This window comes from Aspergillus campestris (genome assembly GCF_002847485.1).
Source record: "Aspergillus campestris IBT 28561 chromosome Unknown P168scaffold_5, whole genome shotgun sequence".
Taxonomy (NCBI): domain Eukaryota; kingdom Fungi; phylum Ascomycota; class Eurotiomycetes; order Eurotiales; family Aspergillaceae; genus Aspergillus; species Aspergillus campestris.
In genome coordinates, this window is record NW_020194340.1 from 547114 (window position 1) to 564975 (window position 17862).

Consider the following 17862-nt stretch of genomic DNA (forward strand, 5'->3'; position numbering starts at 1 on the left):
TCTGCGTGTGCTTTTGGGATTGTACTAGCCAGATCGAAAAAGTAAAATGAAATAAATAAGAATAGAATTAAAAGAAACACCCGTCCTGGCTAACCTAGCCTAGTAGCCTACCCCCGACGCCTGTATCTATCTATCTAGCTAGATAGTTGCTAGTATTGTGAAATACACGATTTGGTTTGTTGTTCCTTTGTCTTCCCATTGCTCGGATGTGGGAGATGGTATCTCAAGTCCATATTCAGAAGAGAAATGGGGAGGAAGACAGAGCAGAAGAAGAAGAATATAAGAAATAATCATCGCTCAAGGAAGATACGCACCTCCCGCAATGATCAAATTCATATTAGTAAACTTCACCTTATAAACGGGGCTCTTCTTCGTCGGAAAAGCGCTAATCTGATCCGGCGTGACGACGACATCCTTGCCCTTCTTCTTGCCCATGCCAGGTCCCACAGCGCTCGACGACTGCGCGGCCCCAGACGGCGCAGCACCGCCATCGATCTTGGTGGCTGTGCCGCCTGCCTCGCCTACAACGCGGCCCTGGCCCGCGTCGGGTGTCGGCCCGGTCACGTCCCACACGCGCACGGTGGAGTCAGCGCCGCCGGAGACGAGCACGGTCGACTCGACGCTCCAGCTCAGCGACCAGATGCCGCCCTTGCCGTGGCCGCGCATGCGCTTGACGAGGCGGCCTGGGGCGAGGTCCCACACGAAGATGGAGCCGTGGTCGTCGGCGGAGGCGAGCAGTTTGCCGTTGCGGCTGCAGGCTAGGGCCGTGATGTTGCCCGTGTGGCCGGTGAACATGCGGACCGCGTTGCCCGTTGTGACGGCCCACATGCGCACGGTGTGGTCGGAGCTGCCGGTGAAGACGTAGGCTGAGTTGGGGTGGAAGGCGACGCAGTCGACGTCTTGGTCGTGGCCGACGAAGATGCGCTGCTGGCGGATGTGGTCTGTTACCCATAGGCGGGCCGTGCGGTCGTGTCCGCCGGACACGAAGTAGTGTCCGTAGGGCCCCCATTGTAGGTCCCAGACGGGCTGGTCGTGGCCTTTGTAGACGACCATGCATTGCCAGAGGTCGAGCGACCATAGTCGGATGGTCTTGTCGGACGAGGATGAGAGCAGCCAGCGCGTGTTTGTCGGCGCGACTGCGTTCTCTGTGCGGGTGATGGAGGGGGCGAATGCTACGGCGTAGACCGGGCCTGAGTGGCCGATGAGACGCCGGGAGTTCGATGCGGAACCGTCGTCTACGTTTTCGTATGTCGTTGGGATCTTCTTTCCGTCCATGCTCCAGACGCGGATATATGACTCTTGCATGCCAGCTGCGACGAGCATATTATCGTCGGAGAAATCTATACAGTTGACTCTGGTGGGGTTTAGCCTTGTTTCTCTAGAAAGAAAAAAAAAGAAAGAAAGAACGTACCCATCATAAGTGTTGTGGAAAGTGAACATGCAGACACTGACGCCCGGACCGACGCCGCCCGACCGACCCTCGATTTGGAACCGGTCACGGTTCTCCTTGACCTTCTGGACCTCCATGGCCACATCGCGAGCAGTAGACGGCGGGTAGGGGATTTCCGCCCGCGTCGGCGCTTCGTCTTCGTCCTCCTTCTTGATCATGTGGTCCAGCTCCTGGATGAGGGTCTTCTGGCCCGCCGCCGGCGGGTTCTTAGCGTCTTCGTCCGCGAGTTCGCCCCTGACGTCCCCTTCGAGCGTCTGTTCCATGGGGAGTCTGCCCAAGCGAAGTCGAGGCAGGGTGCCCGCCATGGCCGGATTGTCACCGGTGTAGGCCGATCCCGGGTGGTGGCCCGGGATGCCTTCATCTTCGGTGGGGAACGTGTGACCGGCGCCGGCTTGGCCCAGCATGGCAGCGAAGCTGAAGCGGTCATCGACGGCGCGCTCGCGGGTGATGATCGTGCAGAAGCTGCTCAGAATGGCGGACATGACGGAGCCACCCTCTTTTTGCTTGCTCTCCAGGAACTGCATGAGGTTGGCAAACGCCGGGTTGCTGAGTACCAAGCGGTACTTGTTGTTGCGGTACAGCTTGGCGGTGGAGTTGTGCTGGACATGTTCGGGCAGACCGATCGGCTCCAGCGTGCGCACGTCTTCCGAGTGCTCGGGCAGAAACAGGTTCTTGTTGGACTCGAAGAAGTGCTTGGCCTCTTGGGGATAGAACGAGGTCACCATGTTCAGAAAGGAGTAGACAAACAGAGGCCAAAGGGCCCTTCTGAGCTCCGGCTGTGGGAAGCCGTCAGCGGGGAGGGTTCAAATGCACGGCGTCATTCGGCCATACCTTGTACAGATCCAGGTTATCTTCCACCCATACTTTTATCAGGTCTGAAGGTGGTCAGCACGGTCAATTAGATAGTCTGGGTAGAGCAACCCACCGAATCCTTGTCGGTATTTAGGTCGGGCGTCTTCACCCAGGGCGGGGAGAGGACGGCCATCAATCTCTTGGTTTGCGGACTCCATGCGCAGCATGGCCTCCGTACGACTGTAGCCTTTCTTGGCCAGGTAGTCGATGACCTAGTCATGTCAGTAATCCAAGCGCGACTTCTGCGAACTAAACATGAATAAAAGGCACGAGCGCAATCACAGCAAGGACAACGCCAAGCAAACAACAAAGGCAATTGCGCAATCAAGCTCTCCAACAAATCCCAGCCCAACATAAAACACCCCGACGTCCATCTAATCGCACAACAAAAATCAATGAATAATAAAACCTACAATCTGATTCAGATTCTGCTGCGACATGGCACCGCTGGGCGGCGGCGGAGGGCCCGGGGTGGGCGCGCCGACGGGGGTGGACGGACCGCCCATGGGCTGCTGGGAAGGCATACCTCCACCGGGCCCGAGACTACCACTTCGGGGAGCAGGGCTGGGGGCCCCGCCTGGCGCAGACATGGTGGGGTGGTCGCGCTCTCTTGCAGCTGCCAGAGGATAGATGAGAGCGAGATGAACGACCGGCGAAGTTGGATGGGGAGAATGATGTACGCATTGATGTAAACGGGGAGTTTTGCGGCTTTGGGGTTTGATATTGGCTAGGCTGGATAGGGTTAGTGCAGATTATGTCATCAATCAACCACACTAGTCTGAAAGTAGACTAGTGTGGTTCCCCAGGTACAGCACGTGATCTGCCTCTCTGGTTCATTTGGAGCTCATCCGACAGACATCATACTCTCTCCTCTACTGCATTGGACCACCCTCCTCTGTGGAATTGAACAGACACAATGGCCGACCCCAAGCCCGCAAAACAACCCGATCAAGTCTTCACATCCGCAGATCGCATCCGACAACTAAACGAGGTAGACAAGGTAAGAAGCAAGCAGCGCAACCAACCCAGCTTCACATAAACCAAACCAAAAACATACAGCCCCCCACTAAAGCATATATCACCACCCTCAGGATGTAGCCCAATTGATTCACTCGGCCGGCCTCGCCATCCAAGCCCTCACGAACGCACGATCCGGCGACGCCGCCGACCGCTCCCTCGAGGCCCACAAGGCGCGCTTCAAAGAAGCCACCGCGCAGTACTTCGCGCTGCTGTCCTCCATTGATGTCCGGTTGCGACGGCAGGCTTACGCGCTGGAGGAGGCCGCCATATTGCCGCCGGAGTTGTCGGATGTGGGTGGGGTGGCGGGCGGTGCGGCGGGGGTGCGGGGGTGGCTGCTGGTGCGGCCAATCCGTTGGATATTAGTTGGTTGAATAGTCGGAAGGATACGGTTGGGAAGGATAAGGAGGCGGAGTTGTGGGCGGCTGCGAGGGAGTTTGTGGAGCAGATGGGTCCGGGGGAGAGAGAGGGGAGGCAGGAGGGGGGACAAGGCAAGATGGAGGTGGATTGATGAACTACTGGTTTTGAAGGGAACATTGGGAGGGAAGAGAAGTTGTGTGTTACTCCCTTGGGGAATAAGGAACGGCGATACAGTTGGAATGGCAGCGTTATGATACCCATATTATTGAGAGCAATCCATTATTAGTCCAGTGGCACGCTCGAACTGCGGATCACCAGGACCTCAGCTCATCTACATACAATCAAAGTAAACTACTACCCGTGCATCGACCGGATCATCTCAGCGTGGTTTGCGCGCTCCTTGCTGGATTCGGAGAGGGAAGAGACGCCTATCTCGTTAGCACGAACAAAGGAAAGAAAGAAAGAGAGAAAAGGGGATACGTACTCCGCAACTCCCCAACGACATCCTTGGCCTTGCCAAAGTAGACCTCCTCTGTAAATTATATCAGCATCTCCTTCCAAAACTGACCAAACCAAGAACAAAACATACGCAGCAAGTTCCTCATCTTCAGCTCCATATCCTCAACCAAGCGACCCACGTTCGCGACATGGCTGGCATCCGACTCGACGGGCAGATCAACCTCCACCTGACGGGTCATATTCCCGCTGAGATCCATCTCGCCCAGGGCCTCGGTCTCGTTGGCGAGGTGGAGGATGACCGTGCTGGTCAGCTTGTAGTGGGACATGCGGGCGCGATCGGTCGCTTCAAAGACGTGGATACTGTCCCATTCGCCGGAGCTCTTGCCGCCGGGGGTGACACCTAATAAATTAGCTTTCTTTCTTTCAATTTCGATCACTAACCCAGAGGGGGATGGACGAAAAGAAAGTAGAGAATCATACCCTTCTTCAACAAAATCACCCCCGCAAACCCATCATCCAAATCCCAAAAGTACACACTCCCAACACCCCCCTCATAGTACAGCTCACGGTAGACATCAAAAGCCTCGTTCGCCGCAATTTCCAGCTTGCGCACGCGCTCACTGGGCACGGTGCCGTCGTCGAGCGGGGGGTCGAACTCGTTGCTCCAGGGGGAGCGGTAGCTGTCTCCGTCGCGGTTGTAGTCGCAAAGGAGGTAATCGCGGGAGGATTTGGGGCAGCGGCGGATCTCGAGGGGCTGGTCGACGGAGGAGAGGAGGTCTTCGGCTAGATCGGGGACGATGGAGGTGATGGCGTTGAGGTGCTGTTTTGTGTCGCGGGGGTTGAGACGGCGGAGGAGGTCGCTTTGGGGTGTCAGTGTGGGGTAGGAATAGGAGGGGAGATAGGAGGGAAAGAGGGAGGGGAGGGAGACTCACAGGGCGCTGTCGAATTGGGAGTCTGCCATGGTTTCAGAGTGAGAATGAAGGAATGGGAGGACAAGGACGGAGGATTGTGGTGGATGCTGATTGTCGGTGGAATGAGTGGTTCAGGATGGAGGGGAGTAGAGTCGTTGGTTAGTGTTGTTGACTCCGTTTCAGGTGGGTCCGTCCGAGAGATATCAGCGTCACATCTATTTTTACCCCGTTACTTCCAACAACGTCCAACCTCTTTGATCCAGATCTGAGTTGATTGACAGGGTGATACAGTTCATGTCATGGCTTGAATGAAATGAAAGAAGTCACAGAAACTACAGAAAGAAAAAGAAATCCACGGTGGAAGAGATCAAACGGACGAGGTCTACCGGGGTTCTCAAAATAAACAACAAAGGAGTCGACAACGGAGTAGTATTCTCAGTTGAAGCATAGTATTCTCGGCATCTTCTTCTTCTCTCTGTTTTCTGAGGACTCTCTGTTCTTGGTTACGTCCAACGCCCGATCCATCGAATAAAGAAAGTCAAAGGGCGAAAAGAACTCGAAAAGAACGACTCAAAGAACCACAAAGAAAGCCTTCTCAGGACGTACTAACCGACAGATCTAAGCCACTTGCCATGCAATTTCGAAAGACAAAGCGTAAGGTTGAGCAGACGGATCTCTGGGGGAAGAGGGGAAAGTCATAGTTGAACATGGACATATGGAAGGACATCGCAAGAACAGATATATAAAGCCCTAACAGACTGCTCGATATCCTTCTGATCAGAACATTCAACCAGCCTACAAGACTGTACACTTCTTCATTCTACACAAACCTTCTCACAAGCATATTACTTCCCAATCCCTACAATCCAACCAGCATCATGCCTCCCAAACGCAAGGTCAAGTCCGACAACGACAGCGCCTCAGACAGCGCAGCCAAAGTAAGACCTCCCCCATAGCTAAGTAGTAGGTATTGTATCTAACCAACAACCCATCCAGAAACAACGCACCGCAGGCCCCAAAGCCCCCAAATCCAAGGCCCACAAGACCCGCGCAACCACCAAAGTCTCCGCCGCCGACAAAAAGCTGCAAGCCCACCTGGCGACCATCCAAACCGAGCTCGACAACTGGGCGCGCGACCACGCCGTGGAGTCCCTCCCCGGCGACAAAGAGTTTCCTCTGGACGCCCGCGATGCCCTCCTCCGCGCGCTAGGCGAGTACTGCACCAAGGCCGATGACGGCTGGAAGGCGCTCGTGGACAGCCTGCCCCCGGGGTCAGTGGAGAAGCTGCCCCAGGCGCTGGCGGTGGTCGTGCTGGCGAAAGACGTGTTCAAGAATGTGGTGCAGAATCCACTGGCTCTGGCGGAGGGGACGATCCTTGAGGGGAGAAGGGTCACATGGGAGAAGACACGTTTGGAGAGTGAGTTTCCCCATCTACCATCTCTTTTCTACCACGATAGGAAAGAAAATAGAAGACAAGAGATAGCCTAGCTAACAAATAAAAGATGAATTATACGCCCACATCATGCGCAAAGCCCTCGCCCCATACGCCATCTCAAAAGCCGGCGCCGCCGCCGCGAGCGCCAACCTCTGGGAATCCGCCATGGAGCGACTGTCGCCGCTGTGCAACGACTCGTCCCCGCTGCGCCACCTGCTCAAGCCAGCCAAGAAAGACAAGGAAGAGGCGCGGTTTGAGGAGCTGAAGGTCGCGTACGAAGAGGCAGGCGCGGTGAGCTTCGCGCTGTGGAACAAGGACAACGAGACCCATACTCGGTTCCGGACGGAGGTGGTCGGCGACGAGGATGATGGTGATGATAAGAAGATGCCGTTTGTGACGCAGCCGGCGGTGATTCGGGTCGCTGATGTGAAGGGTAAGGCGGCTGGGGAGGTGATTTCTTGGGCGCAGGGATTGAAGGCGGAGGCGGATGGTGGGGAGGAGGAGGCTTAGTTTCTCTTTCTCTCTCGCTCTCTTTTGTTTTCTATTCCTTTCTTTGTTTGTCTTTTTTGCCGGTTGGTGTTGCCATTGCTGTTTCTGTTGCTGTTTGTATACTGTTCTATTGCGCTGTGTCAGGTGTATGGATCGGTTTTTGTTAGCATGTCTTTGTTACAGTAGACCAGTTGTGAGTGATATATAGAGTCAAATATTCATTTTGAAAAACTTACACTTCATCTCTACCAAACCATACTAAGATTACTTATTATTTTTTTATCAAAACAAATTCATCTAGTCAGTACAGCGCTGGTGTTAATACCAAGCCAGGATTTTTCTAATTTAATTCAATTCTTTTAACTCTACTCTGTAGCCACTAGTCATATACTATTCTATTATACTATATCAGGTATATAAACCGGTTCCTGTCATATTATATTACAGTAAATCAGTTGTGAAATTATAGGGTCAGGTATTCGTATTCAAAAACTTATACATCCTCTCTACCCAAGCCTATACCGAAATCACTCATCACGTCGTCATCAAAACAGTCCAGTCTAGCCAGTGCGGCGCCTGCGCCAACACCAGCCAGAACCTATCCATATCAATAATATAGTTCCAAACACCAATCCAAACCATCCATCGATAAACTCGTCGGGATTCTAGTCCAATGTCAAGGTCCAAAAAACGAAGACAGCAACTGCTCGGGCGATATCAACTCATCCTCCTCACCCTCATCCCCATCCTTTGTCCCAGACTGCTCAGACCGATTTCGCTTCGCAACACGGCGAGCCGGAGACGGCGGATCAAGCACCGAATCGCCTGACCGTCTGCTCGACTCGCGCGCCAAAACCTCCCTATATCTACCCTCGCAATCAGATCCCACCCGGTCCATCTTCTGCAGGGCACCAATCATCCGCTGCGTCAACGAGCCATGTCTGACGGCGTTCGTAGGCCGCGGCTGTAGCTGATGGCGGGGGAAGGCGTCGCTTCGCGGGTAGCGGATGAATTGCGGGCTGGTGCCGACTACGTTGCAGTAGCGGCGTTCGAGGTCCCGTTGCTGGGTGTCTGTCAGGAGGACGTCTTCTAGGGGTGGGACGGCCACTGGTTCTGGGGTAGGGGTGCGGGTTTTCCTGGGTGTCTTTTTTGCGGGGGTTGTCTTTTTCTTGCTGTTGGGTTGAGGTTGGCGGTCGCCGCCTGTGAGGAATGAAGTTACGGTGGTGAAGCCCGTTTCGACGTTGTCGGGCATGTGGAATTTCTTAGGGGGTTTCTTGGGCGCGCGGGCTCGTCTCCGCGGCTCGGGCAAGCCCTGGTCGGCGTTTTCGTCGGGAATGTCGATGGCTTGTTTGCTGGACACAGGGCGTACGCCGGCGGGGAGGATCCGCGGGGACTTATCGTCGTGGAAGGTGAAGCGGGAGCCGCTGGCGATCATCTCCTGCATTTTCTCGTAGTTATCCTTGGCCTTGATGTAAGACTCTTCCTCCTTGCCCTGCATGAGGAGGAGGAGGATGTTGCCTGCGCGCTTGCGGCCCGTACGACCCATGCGCTGCAGCATGCGGATAGGCGAAGCCGACGAGTCGTAGCAGACGATGAGGTCGATCTCGCCGATGTCGAGGCCCTCTTCGCCAATGGAGGTGGCGACGATGGTATTGTAGGTGCCTTTTTTGAACTTCTGCACGATGTCCAGTTGGGTCTTTTGGCCCATGCCTTCGGAGCCCTTGGCTGTGCTTTGGCCGACGAAGACGTGAGGTCGGATCATCGGCTCGTACCGCTTCAGCACCCGCGTTACTTCCTCGGCGCTGTCGCGGAAGTGGACGAAGATCATAACGCGCGTGGACGAGTGGGCGTTGTTTTGACCCTCGGCGCCTTCGCCGGCGTCCAGGAAGTGGTTCAGCACTACCTGTTTGAGATGCTCTAGCTTCGGGTGGCCGATGAACTCTGGGTCCTTGACCCACGGTTGGACGTGGTTCATGAGCTTCTTGAAGTGCTCGTCCTTCACAATCTCCCGCTGGTACTTGCCGCCCTTCTGCCCCTCGGTATTGGACTGGAAGTGTTGCAGATGGCGGTAAAACGGCGTGATGCCGTGGTACTTGAGGAGATCAATGCCGTGGGCCACGCTCGCCAAGACAGTAAAGATCGCGTTGAGCTTGTTCTTCAGCCCCCAGTGTGCGTTCCGGCCCGCATCGGAGAGCATCCACTGTTGACGGGCTTTGGTCAGACCGTACGCAGTCAGCGCCATGGGGTCCCGGCCCCAGTAAGCGTTCAGGTTCCGCAGCTGATCAACGAGCGGCTGCAACGCCTTGGACAGGAGGTCCATGCACAAGACCATTTCCTCGGAGTTCTTGAAAGTCTCGACGTCTGTGTGCTTGGCGTGGACGTACTCGCGGATGTCGAGCGAGTGCTCGGTGCGGATCTCCACTCTCGAGATATCCAGTCCGTCGATGACAGCCTGCACGGATTCGACCGTCGACCCCGGCGTTGCTGTCAGAGCCAGGACGCGGAAACTCTGGTTGTATCGTCGGAGGAATTTGACTACTTCCACGTACGCGTACCCGCCGGTTGCGCGGTGCGCTTCGTCAACCACCAGCAAGACGATGCGCTTGGGGTCGGCGATCCCCGACTTGAGGTCGTTAATGAGCGTTTGCGGTGTCATGAAGAATACCCGCTTCGCCTTCCACTCCTCGGCCCGAATGCCCGGCGCCGCTTCCCCTGTCAGCATGGTTGTCTGCGAGCGTGGAATGCCGGCAATGCCAAAGCAGGCGGAGACCTGCTGCGACACAAGGGGCTTTGTAGGGGCGACGAAAATAATCTGCGCGTCCTTGGTCCATCGGAACCAGTTCAACATGATCGTCGCTGCAATGAACGTCTTTCCCAGACCCGTTGGAAGCGCCACCAGCAGATTGTGGAACAGTCCCTTCTGCGCGATATTAAACTGATAGTCTCTGGTCTTGCCCAGATTCGTCGGGTAGAGCCATGCATCTAGTGCGTCCGGGTCCAGCTTGTGCTGCGTTGGAGGCTCTGTCTTCTCCGGAGGAACAAACACCTGTTCCCCCACCGGCGGCGGTCGAACCGTTCGATTCTGTGAGGCCATCTCAAACAGCGATGTCTGGCGCACACCCAGCGGCCGGTTAACGGACTGTATCGGCGTCGGCTGCGCAGGCCGTGCCACAGGCCGTGATCCTCCACGTGGATCTTCCAGTGGCGGCGGCGACGACTCGAGATCCGAGTCAAACGCATCATCGGGGATATCGTCGAGGAGGTCATCGAACGACGCGCTCTCCGCCTTACCTTCCTGCACAGCAGGCGCGGCGCGAGCCGGCTCGGGAGCTTCGGGGGTTACGAACAAGCCACCGTGGGAGTTCTCTTCTTCAAACGACGCGAGCGACGCAGCGATAGCAGCGTCCATATCATCGTCATCGTCATCATCCGCAGCCTGCGCGCCGGCGGGCGCGGGCGCAGGCGCAGGCGCTCTCCCCCCCACATCCCCACGATGTACAGCCGGAACGGTATTCATCACAGGGGGTCTCGGATCAGGTTTCTTCCATCGCGGGCCCCGAATCAGCTCCGGAGGCGAGGACGGCTGCGTCAACTGAGTAACGAATATATCCTCCTGGGGCACGCTGCGCTTCGGCACGAAGGCCTTCACTCTGGAGCGCGGCGGGGGGGTCGGATCATCGAAGTAGCGCGACGACTGGGTTGGGGAGGGGATGTCATCTTCGCAGGGATCTGTATCGTAGTCTACGAAGGAGTCCGAGGCTGACTCTAGACTGTCGCTGTCGCGATTTGCTGGGGTGGGTTTGCCGCGGTGTAGGCGGCGGCGTTTTGTCGGTCGCGGGGAGGATTGATCGACTTCGTCGGCTGGGGGAATTCGGGCGAGGTCATCTAGGGAATTTTCCATGCCACCGTCGTCGAAATAATCGTCATAGTCGGACATGGCGACCTCGCTGGTTGTGGTGTTTCTGGAAGTTGTGGTGACTTCATTGCAGTAGGCGCGTCGCGGTATCGCGGTGTCATGTGATGTTTGGGGTGTTTGCATTGGATTGATAAAGAGAGGATGTCACTACACTACAGCATTGTTCCCTAATAGACTTCAATCAACTAACTAATAATCATTAGAATACATTATCCTTGTAATTCCAATGAGTGAGTGTAATACATATGCAGACATCACTGCTCAATTCTAATTCTAGTCTAGGATCTATCAACATGTAGAGATGCTTTATACAAGCCACGATGGGCTACACGTGCAGCCCAAACAGACGCACGCTGTTATTCCAGGCAGCCTGCGCCACCTCTTCGACGGCCACTCCCTTCAAGCCCGCAACCACCAGGGCCACACGCTCAATAGTACAGCTTTCATTCCGGGTCTTGACCATCTGGCCCGGGAGGAACTTGTTGTGCTTGCGCGACGGCGGCTGCGGTCGCGCATCCGCCAAGTAGGGTGCAATCTTCTCATCGGTAGCCAGAACCTCACACCACGGGGCGTCGGTCTCAAGATGGAGCTTGTCGAGCGGGATCTGGCGCACCATGTCGAGCTGCGCGTCGGTGCGGAAACACACCCCGTTGACACTGATCTCCAGCCCGAGGTCGACGAGCTGGTGCATCTCGTCTGCGGTCCCGGCAAAGGAGTGGACGAGCCCGCCGCGCGGCAGCCGGGGCAGGTAGGGGGTGATGATGTCGACAAAGTCGGCGCAGGACTCGCGCACGTGCAGGAAGAGGGGCAACTGCAGCTCGACGGCGAGGTCGAGCTGGTCGCGAAATGCGCGCTGCTGGGTGTCTTTGTCGGCGCGGTTGAGATAGTCGTAGTCGAGACCGATCTCGCCAAACGCCACCAGCGGCGACAACGGACCTTCGGCGAGGAGAGCGACACCTAGCTCCCGCAGCTCTTGCAGGTGTGCCTTTCCGTCGACAGCGTAGATCTCGCCCGCGTGGTAGGGGTGCACACCGAGGGTCACTGTACACATGTCGGAGAACTCCCTGGCGACTTCCAGATTGGCGTGGGCGCCAGCGAGGGTCATGGTGGTCAACATGACGCGCTCGCAGCCATAGTCTCGGGCGCGCTGCAAGACCTGTGCAAAGTCGGGATCATGGTATCTCTTGCCGCGGTAGATGCCTTGGAATTGGTCTGCCGTGAAGGTGACGGCCACCTCGGATCATTTCTTAGTCACGTCCGCGAGATGGCGATAGTTAGAGGGGCGATAGAACAGGACTCACGTCGGCGAATCGCAAGGGGGGGTTGGGGTGTTGCGACTGTTGTGACTGTTGTGACATGTTGGGGCTAGACGATCTTTTCGAGCGTTGTATCGTTGGTCAAAGACACTGTGATCCCGTTGCCAGGTCTGCCATGACTGCAGGATTTCTCCACGAGTGGATCGGGGACACGACTTGGCGAGTCATTGGGGTTGTTGGGGTTGGGATGGGTAGTGGAGACAGACAGGAAGCGAGAGATCGGCACGGGTAGCGAAGCCGAGTGGAGAGGATGTTTGGCCTATCAATGATGGTAGATCGTAGATAGTAGATAGCTCGATAGTCCAAATAGTACTAGATGTACTAGATAAGTAGGTAAACACTGATCGTCCGAGTCCAGGTAGAGAGAGATGGAGCAAATAGGTCCGAGCCAAGTCTAGGGTTGGCTTGAATGCACCGGATTGCTGCAGCTAGAGGTGACAAGCAAGGAATGACCAGTCGACCCAGTCGAGTCTAGTCCAATCGTACAGAGTGAGACCATGGATGAAGAGAGAGACAGAGAGAAAGTGATACCAGACCATACAGCACTAGTACGAAAGATGGAAATGCAGAGTTTGAGGTGGAGATGAGACTGCAAGATTGAAGATATTAATAGGGCGTCTGAATCGGGTTAGTCATGTTTGTTGTCCCCAGACTTCTCTCTTTGGTCTTTCTATGTTTTGATATTCAGTGCAGAGTAGATGTATATATATGTATATGAAGATATATATATGTATATCTATCTATCTCCAATCTTAGAAATATCCATATAGATAAATAAACATATAAGAACAAAGATATATCTCATGAGAATGATCGATTATTTCAATCAATCGGCCCATTTGCTGCCAGGCTGAAGTGAAACCCCGCTAATGAAGAGGCGCTGCGACTAACCCCGTTGGCCACCGCGCTGTCACTCCGGTTTGTGATGGTTATTTATACCAAACTCTTCTCCTTTCTCTCGCTTTTTCTTTCTCTCTCTCTCTCTCTTCTCTTCTCTCTTCCTCTCCATCCGTCTTTCGTTTGACTCTTTCCTCTTCACTCGTTTGAAGTCCTCCGTTTTCATCTACTTCCTCTAATCTACCCTTAATAGTAATATTATCTCCAGTCTCTTCAAACCTTCAACATGAAGCTCAGCCTTGTTCTCGCTTCTCTGGTCGCTGTGGCCGTCGCCCAGTCCTCCACCGGCTCGGAGGCCGCTGCTCCCACTGCCACCCTCACCCCCGAGGCCAAGTGCGCTGCTAAGTGTGAGTTATCTCTTCGTTCTCTTACAATCAAGGAGATTATTCATAACATTTTATAGGCGACCAGAAGGAGGTCTGCTGCATGGCCGCCTGCTACAAGGTCCCCTGCCCCAGCGACTCCCAGGCCAACGACACCACCAGCTGCGTCGCCGCCTGTCCCCAGGGCTCCGGCTCCCCCCAGGATACCGACAAGTACGCCGCTTGCCAGTCCAAGTGCTACAGCAGCCACTTCTTCCCTGCCAGCGCTACTGGTTCCAGCGGTAGCACCGCCACGAGCGCCAAGGACGCCGATGCCACCGCTACCGATGGCAGCTCGTCGGACGACAAAGACTCTGACAAGGACTCTGACAAAGACTCTGACGACAGTATGTTTTTTTTCTTCATTCCCCCCTCTTTCATATGCTCACTAACCAAATACAGGCTCCAAGTCGGGCTCCAAGTCCAGCTCCGCCCCCTCTGCCTCCGAGACTCCCAATGCGGCCGCCGCCGGTCAGCTCACGGTCGGCGCGTCCGCTGCCGGTCTGGTTGGCTTCGCTCTGGCTGCCTGGGCTCTGTAAGGGATTGGTCAGACCATGAATATTTCCCCGCAGTATGAAGAGATGGAAGAATGAGGAGAGCATAATCTGCGTTCAATACGGTGTTTTATCCTGATATCAATAGCCTGTTCTAATAATCCTAGTCGCATTGTCTTGCATTGTCTTGTATTTTCGTAATTGTCTACCATCCATCGATACAAAATAAATAAATCAACCAAAATACAATACCTAATATATCCAAAAAAAAATTCATGATTGACAGCAGATCAACGGACCTCCACTCCAACACAGACCACCGCCGATCACCCCGCATAATAAGACCCCAGATATAACACTCCGGACAGCCGACCGATCACGCAACCATGTGCCAATCCGACCATCTGCCAATGCAGTCCTCGATATGATATGACATGCACTGAGCTGCAGGTCTCGGTCGGTGCGCTGAGGTACACATCTATTTCATCTGTTCATTTGGCGCCGCCTACATACCTAATTACCCCAGGCAGATGGGTAGGATGGAGGTATGTAGATAAATACCAAGCAGGATAGTTCAAAACAGAGTTTAGATCACATCGTGGATATTAGGATTAATTCAATGTTGGACATCTGTTCCCATTCTGCGGAGGGCCCGAGATCTTGGCGCGTCTACATAACATGTACTCCACCAACAGTCATATTTCTTCAGGCAACAACAAGACAAAGACAAGCATTACTAGTCATTCCTCTCTACATGCTCTACATAACTCCCTCGCAACACCTCATAGTAAAAAATGACCAAACGCCGCAGCCCATTCGACCTCCACCTCGAAGACGAAACAATCGACCTACCTAACGGCGACAGATGGAAACTAGGAAAGAGAATAGCCCAAGCTGCATACGATCGCGACAGTCCTTATCACGAGATTCGCCAAATTTACGACTGTGTGCAGGTCACTCCCGATACTGGCCACGAAGCTGTTCTCAAAATTCGCGCTCAGTACGTACTTACCTACGTTTCCCGTGTTGGAGCCTAGCTTTCTCAGCCCCTTGATACCATGCATTCCAATCTAACTATCTAGAATGTCAGCAGATAGGCTCGTCCACCCCGATCCCGCCACTCGCGCAATAGAAGCAGATCCAAGACGCTCCCCCATGGCTGTAACCGAATGTTGTGCTCTGGACCAGTTATATGAGAAGAACTGTGCTTCCACAGCGCGTCTGATATACTGGTGTTGTGGCACGCAGACAGAAAACCTGTGGGTTCCTAACGGGTGTATCACTTTTATATTTATGGAGAGGCTGTCGGGGACTGATATCTGTGACTTTTGGGCATTTGAGCGCGGAGAACGAGATCGGGTACGAGGGGCTTTCAAGGAGGCTTTTTTGTAAGTCATTCCTTCTTCCCAATCATCATACCGCGAGATTGTTTTGGTATTGAGTTAATATTGATTGATCGTTATTGCAGAGACCTCATCCGCTGTGGCATCCACCACGGAGACCCCGGCTTTCGGAATATAATCTGGGATAGCGAAAAGGGGAAATGGTTTGCTCTCCTTCCCTTGTCAGTCAATGATGGCAATGTCCTGGGCTAAGACGCAGTCTAGCTATTTGATCGACTTCGATAATTGCTACTTTGTTTCAGAAGAGAGTGCGAAGGATTTCTACTTCGGGAGCAAATATACGTCTATCTTTTACGAGTGGGGGCTAGATAATCGTGAGATGGATGAGACGGATTAACTCAGGTAGGTATTGGGCTATCTATAAGAGAAGTCTACTTGAGTCTAGCGGTAATTTATTGACTACATTTTTCATGGCTTGCAATTAGATGTTACTATTTTTTCCAGCTACCGTCCCTGAGGTAGATGCCTAGGTAAGACATCCAACGATTGATAGCACTATATATCTAGAGGCAAAACCAGACATATCGTCAAGAACCAAAGCATTGGTATTACCACTAATCTGCAAACAAGATGATTTTCCATAGAAGGAGAGAGAAAAGCTGAAGATCCAGTCACTGCCTCGAAATAGTGAATGTAATTCAGTCAACACATCTAGTTGAATCTACCAGTATCACTCTGAAAATCGACCCCAATCAAACCCAGATACGGGTAAACAGCCCGATTTAGGGCAGGAGATAATAGGCAGACACATCCGCTGATAGTACCAGAAACTATCTGCCCAATCAACAAACGGTCCTGTGGTCTAGTGGTCATGACGTCGGATTCTGATTCCGTAAGCCCCGGTTCAATTCCGGGCAGGACCTCTTCTTTTTCTTTTTTGATTTTTTTTTTCTTTTCTTCTACTTCTTTTGGTTGTTGCATTCTAGTCTGCTCGTATTTTTTCTTTGTGTTACTTTCGGGTTAATGAACGGTGCTAGGGCGGGGTCCCTTCATCGCGGGGCTCCTTGGGCTGTATCTATTTGAATATTGTTGTCATGGCTCTACTTGTGGATACTAATATACTCTGTTTGTGTTGGTATCATGGCTTGTGATGCTTTCTAAGTGATGAACCCTCCTAAATATATGTCCTGCATTGTATCCTCGTGCCTCCCACCAGCTGCGGAGAGTCTGAATATACCTGCCTACCCACCTGGATCACTTCACATGACAAAGAAGGGCCGCAGCTGAGCAGGTACGGGCTACCCCATGGTATACATGGAAATTTATGTCTGTCACAAGAAGCACAGGGTCTACTATACGTGTCGCAGGCTTCTCTAGGTGGCATAGCATAGCATGCCGTGCAGCAAAGAAGTGTACGTGCAGACTGTACTATGACATGGTGGTCTTGTTGTTGGAAGAGAACCACATATAGTATGCAAGGGTTCGGATACTGTAGCTATCAGGAAAGAAAAACATGTCTCACATGAGGTTCGAATGAATCTTCTCTCCAGACACGGGAGTAGACAGGGCATTATTACTATAAACTACTTCGCAGGTACTAACTATATGCGCGAATCAAACATTTATTCATACACTTAACAACATGAACCTCACCGACAATCATAACCGACCCACCATACAAAAGAAACCAAAATAAAAGAAAATGAATAGGCAACTCCATCCACCGTCACAGGAGAATGGGCAGAAAAAACCAAAAAAGAAAAAGAAGAGGTCCTGCCCGGAATTGAACCGGGGCTTACGGAATCAGAATCCGACGTCATGACCACTAGACCACAGGACCGTTTGTATATTATACTGCTGGGGGTGTCCGGTATATGTCCTGCATACTATATTAATTAATGTCAATCGAAACTGGGTAGTATGTCCATCATATGTGTCAATACCATGCAGTGTTTCTATGATTATGCGAAACTGGTGGTTTAAGTGGTATGGTCATATATGTAGTATAAGAGCTATTAGCTAACATAGTATGTTTCAAACCACTTGTTGGTCTTTTTGGATGTTTGTTGGTCTGATCACTGTTGATGGATTCCAGTATATATATCGTGTATCACTCACTATCCAACCAAGACCCAGGTTCAATAGAAAATCACAACCAGTTGACCAGACCAGGTATTCAAGAATGTGGCCTCGCAAAGATGGATGGATCAAGCGAGTGGATTCATCTAGTTCAAAATGCGGTAGTTCAAGCATGTGGAGAATTCATAATATCCACCGTGAATTCCAGTCTACAATCTACGAACGATCACGACCGGATAGTCTCAAAATTCTATGAGATTTAACTAGGGTATGGTTGTGTGACAGATAGATGAACCAAGCACGCCAGCGCAAAACGAAGGTAAGGTGGACTCAGCCCACACAATTTCATCATCAATCGATCGATCAGTCAACCAATCCGTCAGGACGAGTTTCAATATCCAATATCCAATATCCAATATCAGTGTACATCAGTCACCCAATTCAGAACGCCAAACCCCGTATACTGTCTAAGTCTGATTATG

At 53.0% G+C, this 17862-nt stretch overlaps 8 protein-coding genes and 2 non-coding genes across 10 annotated transcripts; 5 read left to right on the forward strand and 5 right to left on the reverse strand.

Annotated features, from left to right (window-relative positions):
- Positions 1-7: 7 nt before the first annotated feature.
- On the reverse strand, positions 8-2960 carry P168DRAFT_289656 (putative transcription initiation factor TFIID subunit). Its single transcript, XM_024837049.1, has 5 exons — positions 2716-2960; positions 2376-2514; positions 2282-2325; positions 1412-2226; positions 8-1354 (listed from the first exon to the last, which is right to left on the reverse strand). The coding sequence occupies exons 1-5, from the start codon at positions 2890-2892 to the stop codon at positions 298-300; spliced, it is 2232 nt and encodes a 743-aa protein (XP_024693386.1). The 5' UTR covers positions 2893-2960; the 3' UTR covers positions 8-297.
- Positions 2961-3218: 258 nt separating this feature from the next.
- Positions 3219-3830, forward strand: P168DRAFT_326578 (mediator of RNA polymerase II transcription subunit 11; the record flags this gene model as incomplete). Its single annotated transcript, XM_024841143.1, has 3 exons — positions 3219-3302; positions 3394-3660; positions 3720-3830. The coding sequence occupies 3 exons, from the start codon at positions 3219-3221 to the stop codon at positions 3828-3830; spliced, it is 462 nt and encodes a 153-aa protein (XP_024693387.1).
- Positions 3831-3938: 108 nt separating this feature from the next.
- cap2 (F-actin-capping protein subunit beta) lies at positions 3939-5563 on the reverse strand. The gene is made up of 5 exons (XM_024837050.1): positions 5071-5563; positions 4619-4998; positions 4269-4538; positions 4164-4211; positions 3939-4107 (listed from the first exon to the last, which is right to left on the reverse strand). The coding sequence occupies exons 1-5, from the start codon at positions 5097-5099 to the stop codon at positions 4034-4036; spliced, it is 801 nt and encodes a 266-aa protein (XP_024693388.1). The 5' UTR covers positions 5100-5563; the 3' UTR covers positions 3939-4033.
- Positions 5564-5770: 207 nt separating this feature from the next.
- Positions 5771-7209, forward strand: P168DRAFT_289658 (uncharacterized protein). Its single transcript, XM_024837051.1, has 3 exons — positions 5771-5987; positions 6046-6466; positions 6552-7209. The coding sequence occupies exons 1-3, from the start codon at positions 5928-5930 to the stop codon at positions 6992-6994; spliced, it is 924 nt and encodes a 307-aa protein (XP_024693389.1). The 5' UTR covers positions 5771-5927; the 3' UTR covers positions 6995-7209.
- A 251-nt stretch (positions 7210-7460) lies between these two features.
- mph1 (3'-5' DNA helicase) lies at positions 7461-9884 on the reverse strand. The gene has a single exon (XM_024837052.1). It carries the CDS (start codon positions 9819-9821, stop codon positions 7650-7652), a length of 2172 nt encoding a protein of 723 aa, XP_024693390.1. The 5' UTR covers positions 9822-9884; the 3' UTR covers positions 7461-7649.
- A 1330-nt stretch (positions 9885-11214) lies between these two features.
- P168DRAFT_310338 (TatD family hydrolase) lies at positions 11215-12740 on the reverse strand (the record flags this gene model as incomplete). Its single annotated transcript, XM_024839387.1, has 2 exons — positions 12191-12740; positions 11215-12123 (listed from the first exon to the last, which is right to left on the reverse strand). Exons 1-2 carry the CDS (start codon positions 12245-12247, stop codon positions 11215-11217), a joined length of 966 nt encoding a protein of 321 aa, XP_024693391.1. The 5' UTR covers positions 12248-12740.
- A 315-nt stretch (positions 12741-13055) lies between these two features.
- On the forward strand, positions 13056-14056 carry P168DRAFT_303947 (uncharacterized protein). The gene is made up of 3 exons (XM_024838803.1): positions 13056-13449; positions 13506-13811; positions 13867-14056. Exons 1-3 carry the CDS (start codon positions 13329-13331, stop codon positions 14001-14003), a joined length of 564 nt encoding a protein of 187 aa, XP_024693392.1. The 5' UTR covers positions 13056-13328; the 3' UTR covers positions 14004-14056.
- Positions 14057-14409: 353 nt separating this feature from the next.
- On the forward strand, positions 14410-15907 carry P168DRAFT_139538 (uncharacterized protein). Its single transcript, XM_024832745.1, has 4 exons — positions 14410-14958; positions 15041-15346; positions 15427-15504; positions 15566-15907. Exons 1-4 carry the CDS (start codon positions 14753-14755, stop codon positions 15696-15698), a joined length of 723 nt encoding a protein of 240 aa, XP_024693393.1. The 5' UTR covers positions 14410-14752; the 3' UTR covers positions 15699-15907.
- A 245-nt stretch (positions 15908-16152) lies between these two features.
- Positions 16153-16224, forward strand: P168DRAFT_t88. The gene has a single exon. It is a non-coding gene; the product is annotated as a tRNA-Gln (tRNA).
- An 845-nt stretch (positions 16225-17069) lies between these two features.
- Positions 17070-17141, reverse strand: P168DRAFT_t93. Its single transcript has one exon. It is a non-coding gene; the product is annotated as a tRNA-Gln (tRNA).
- Between the last annotated feature and the right edge of the window lie 721 nt (positions 17142-17862).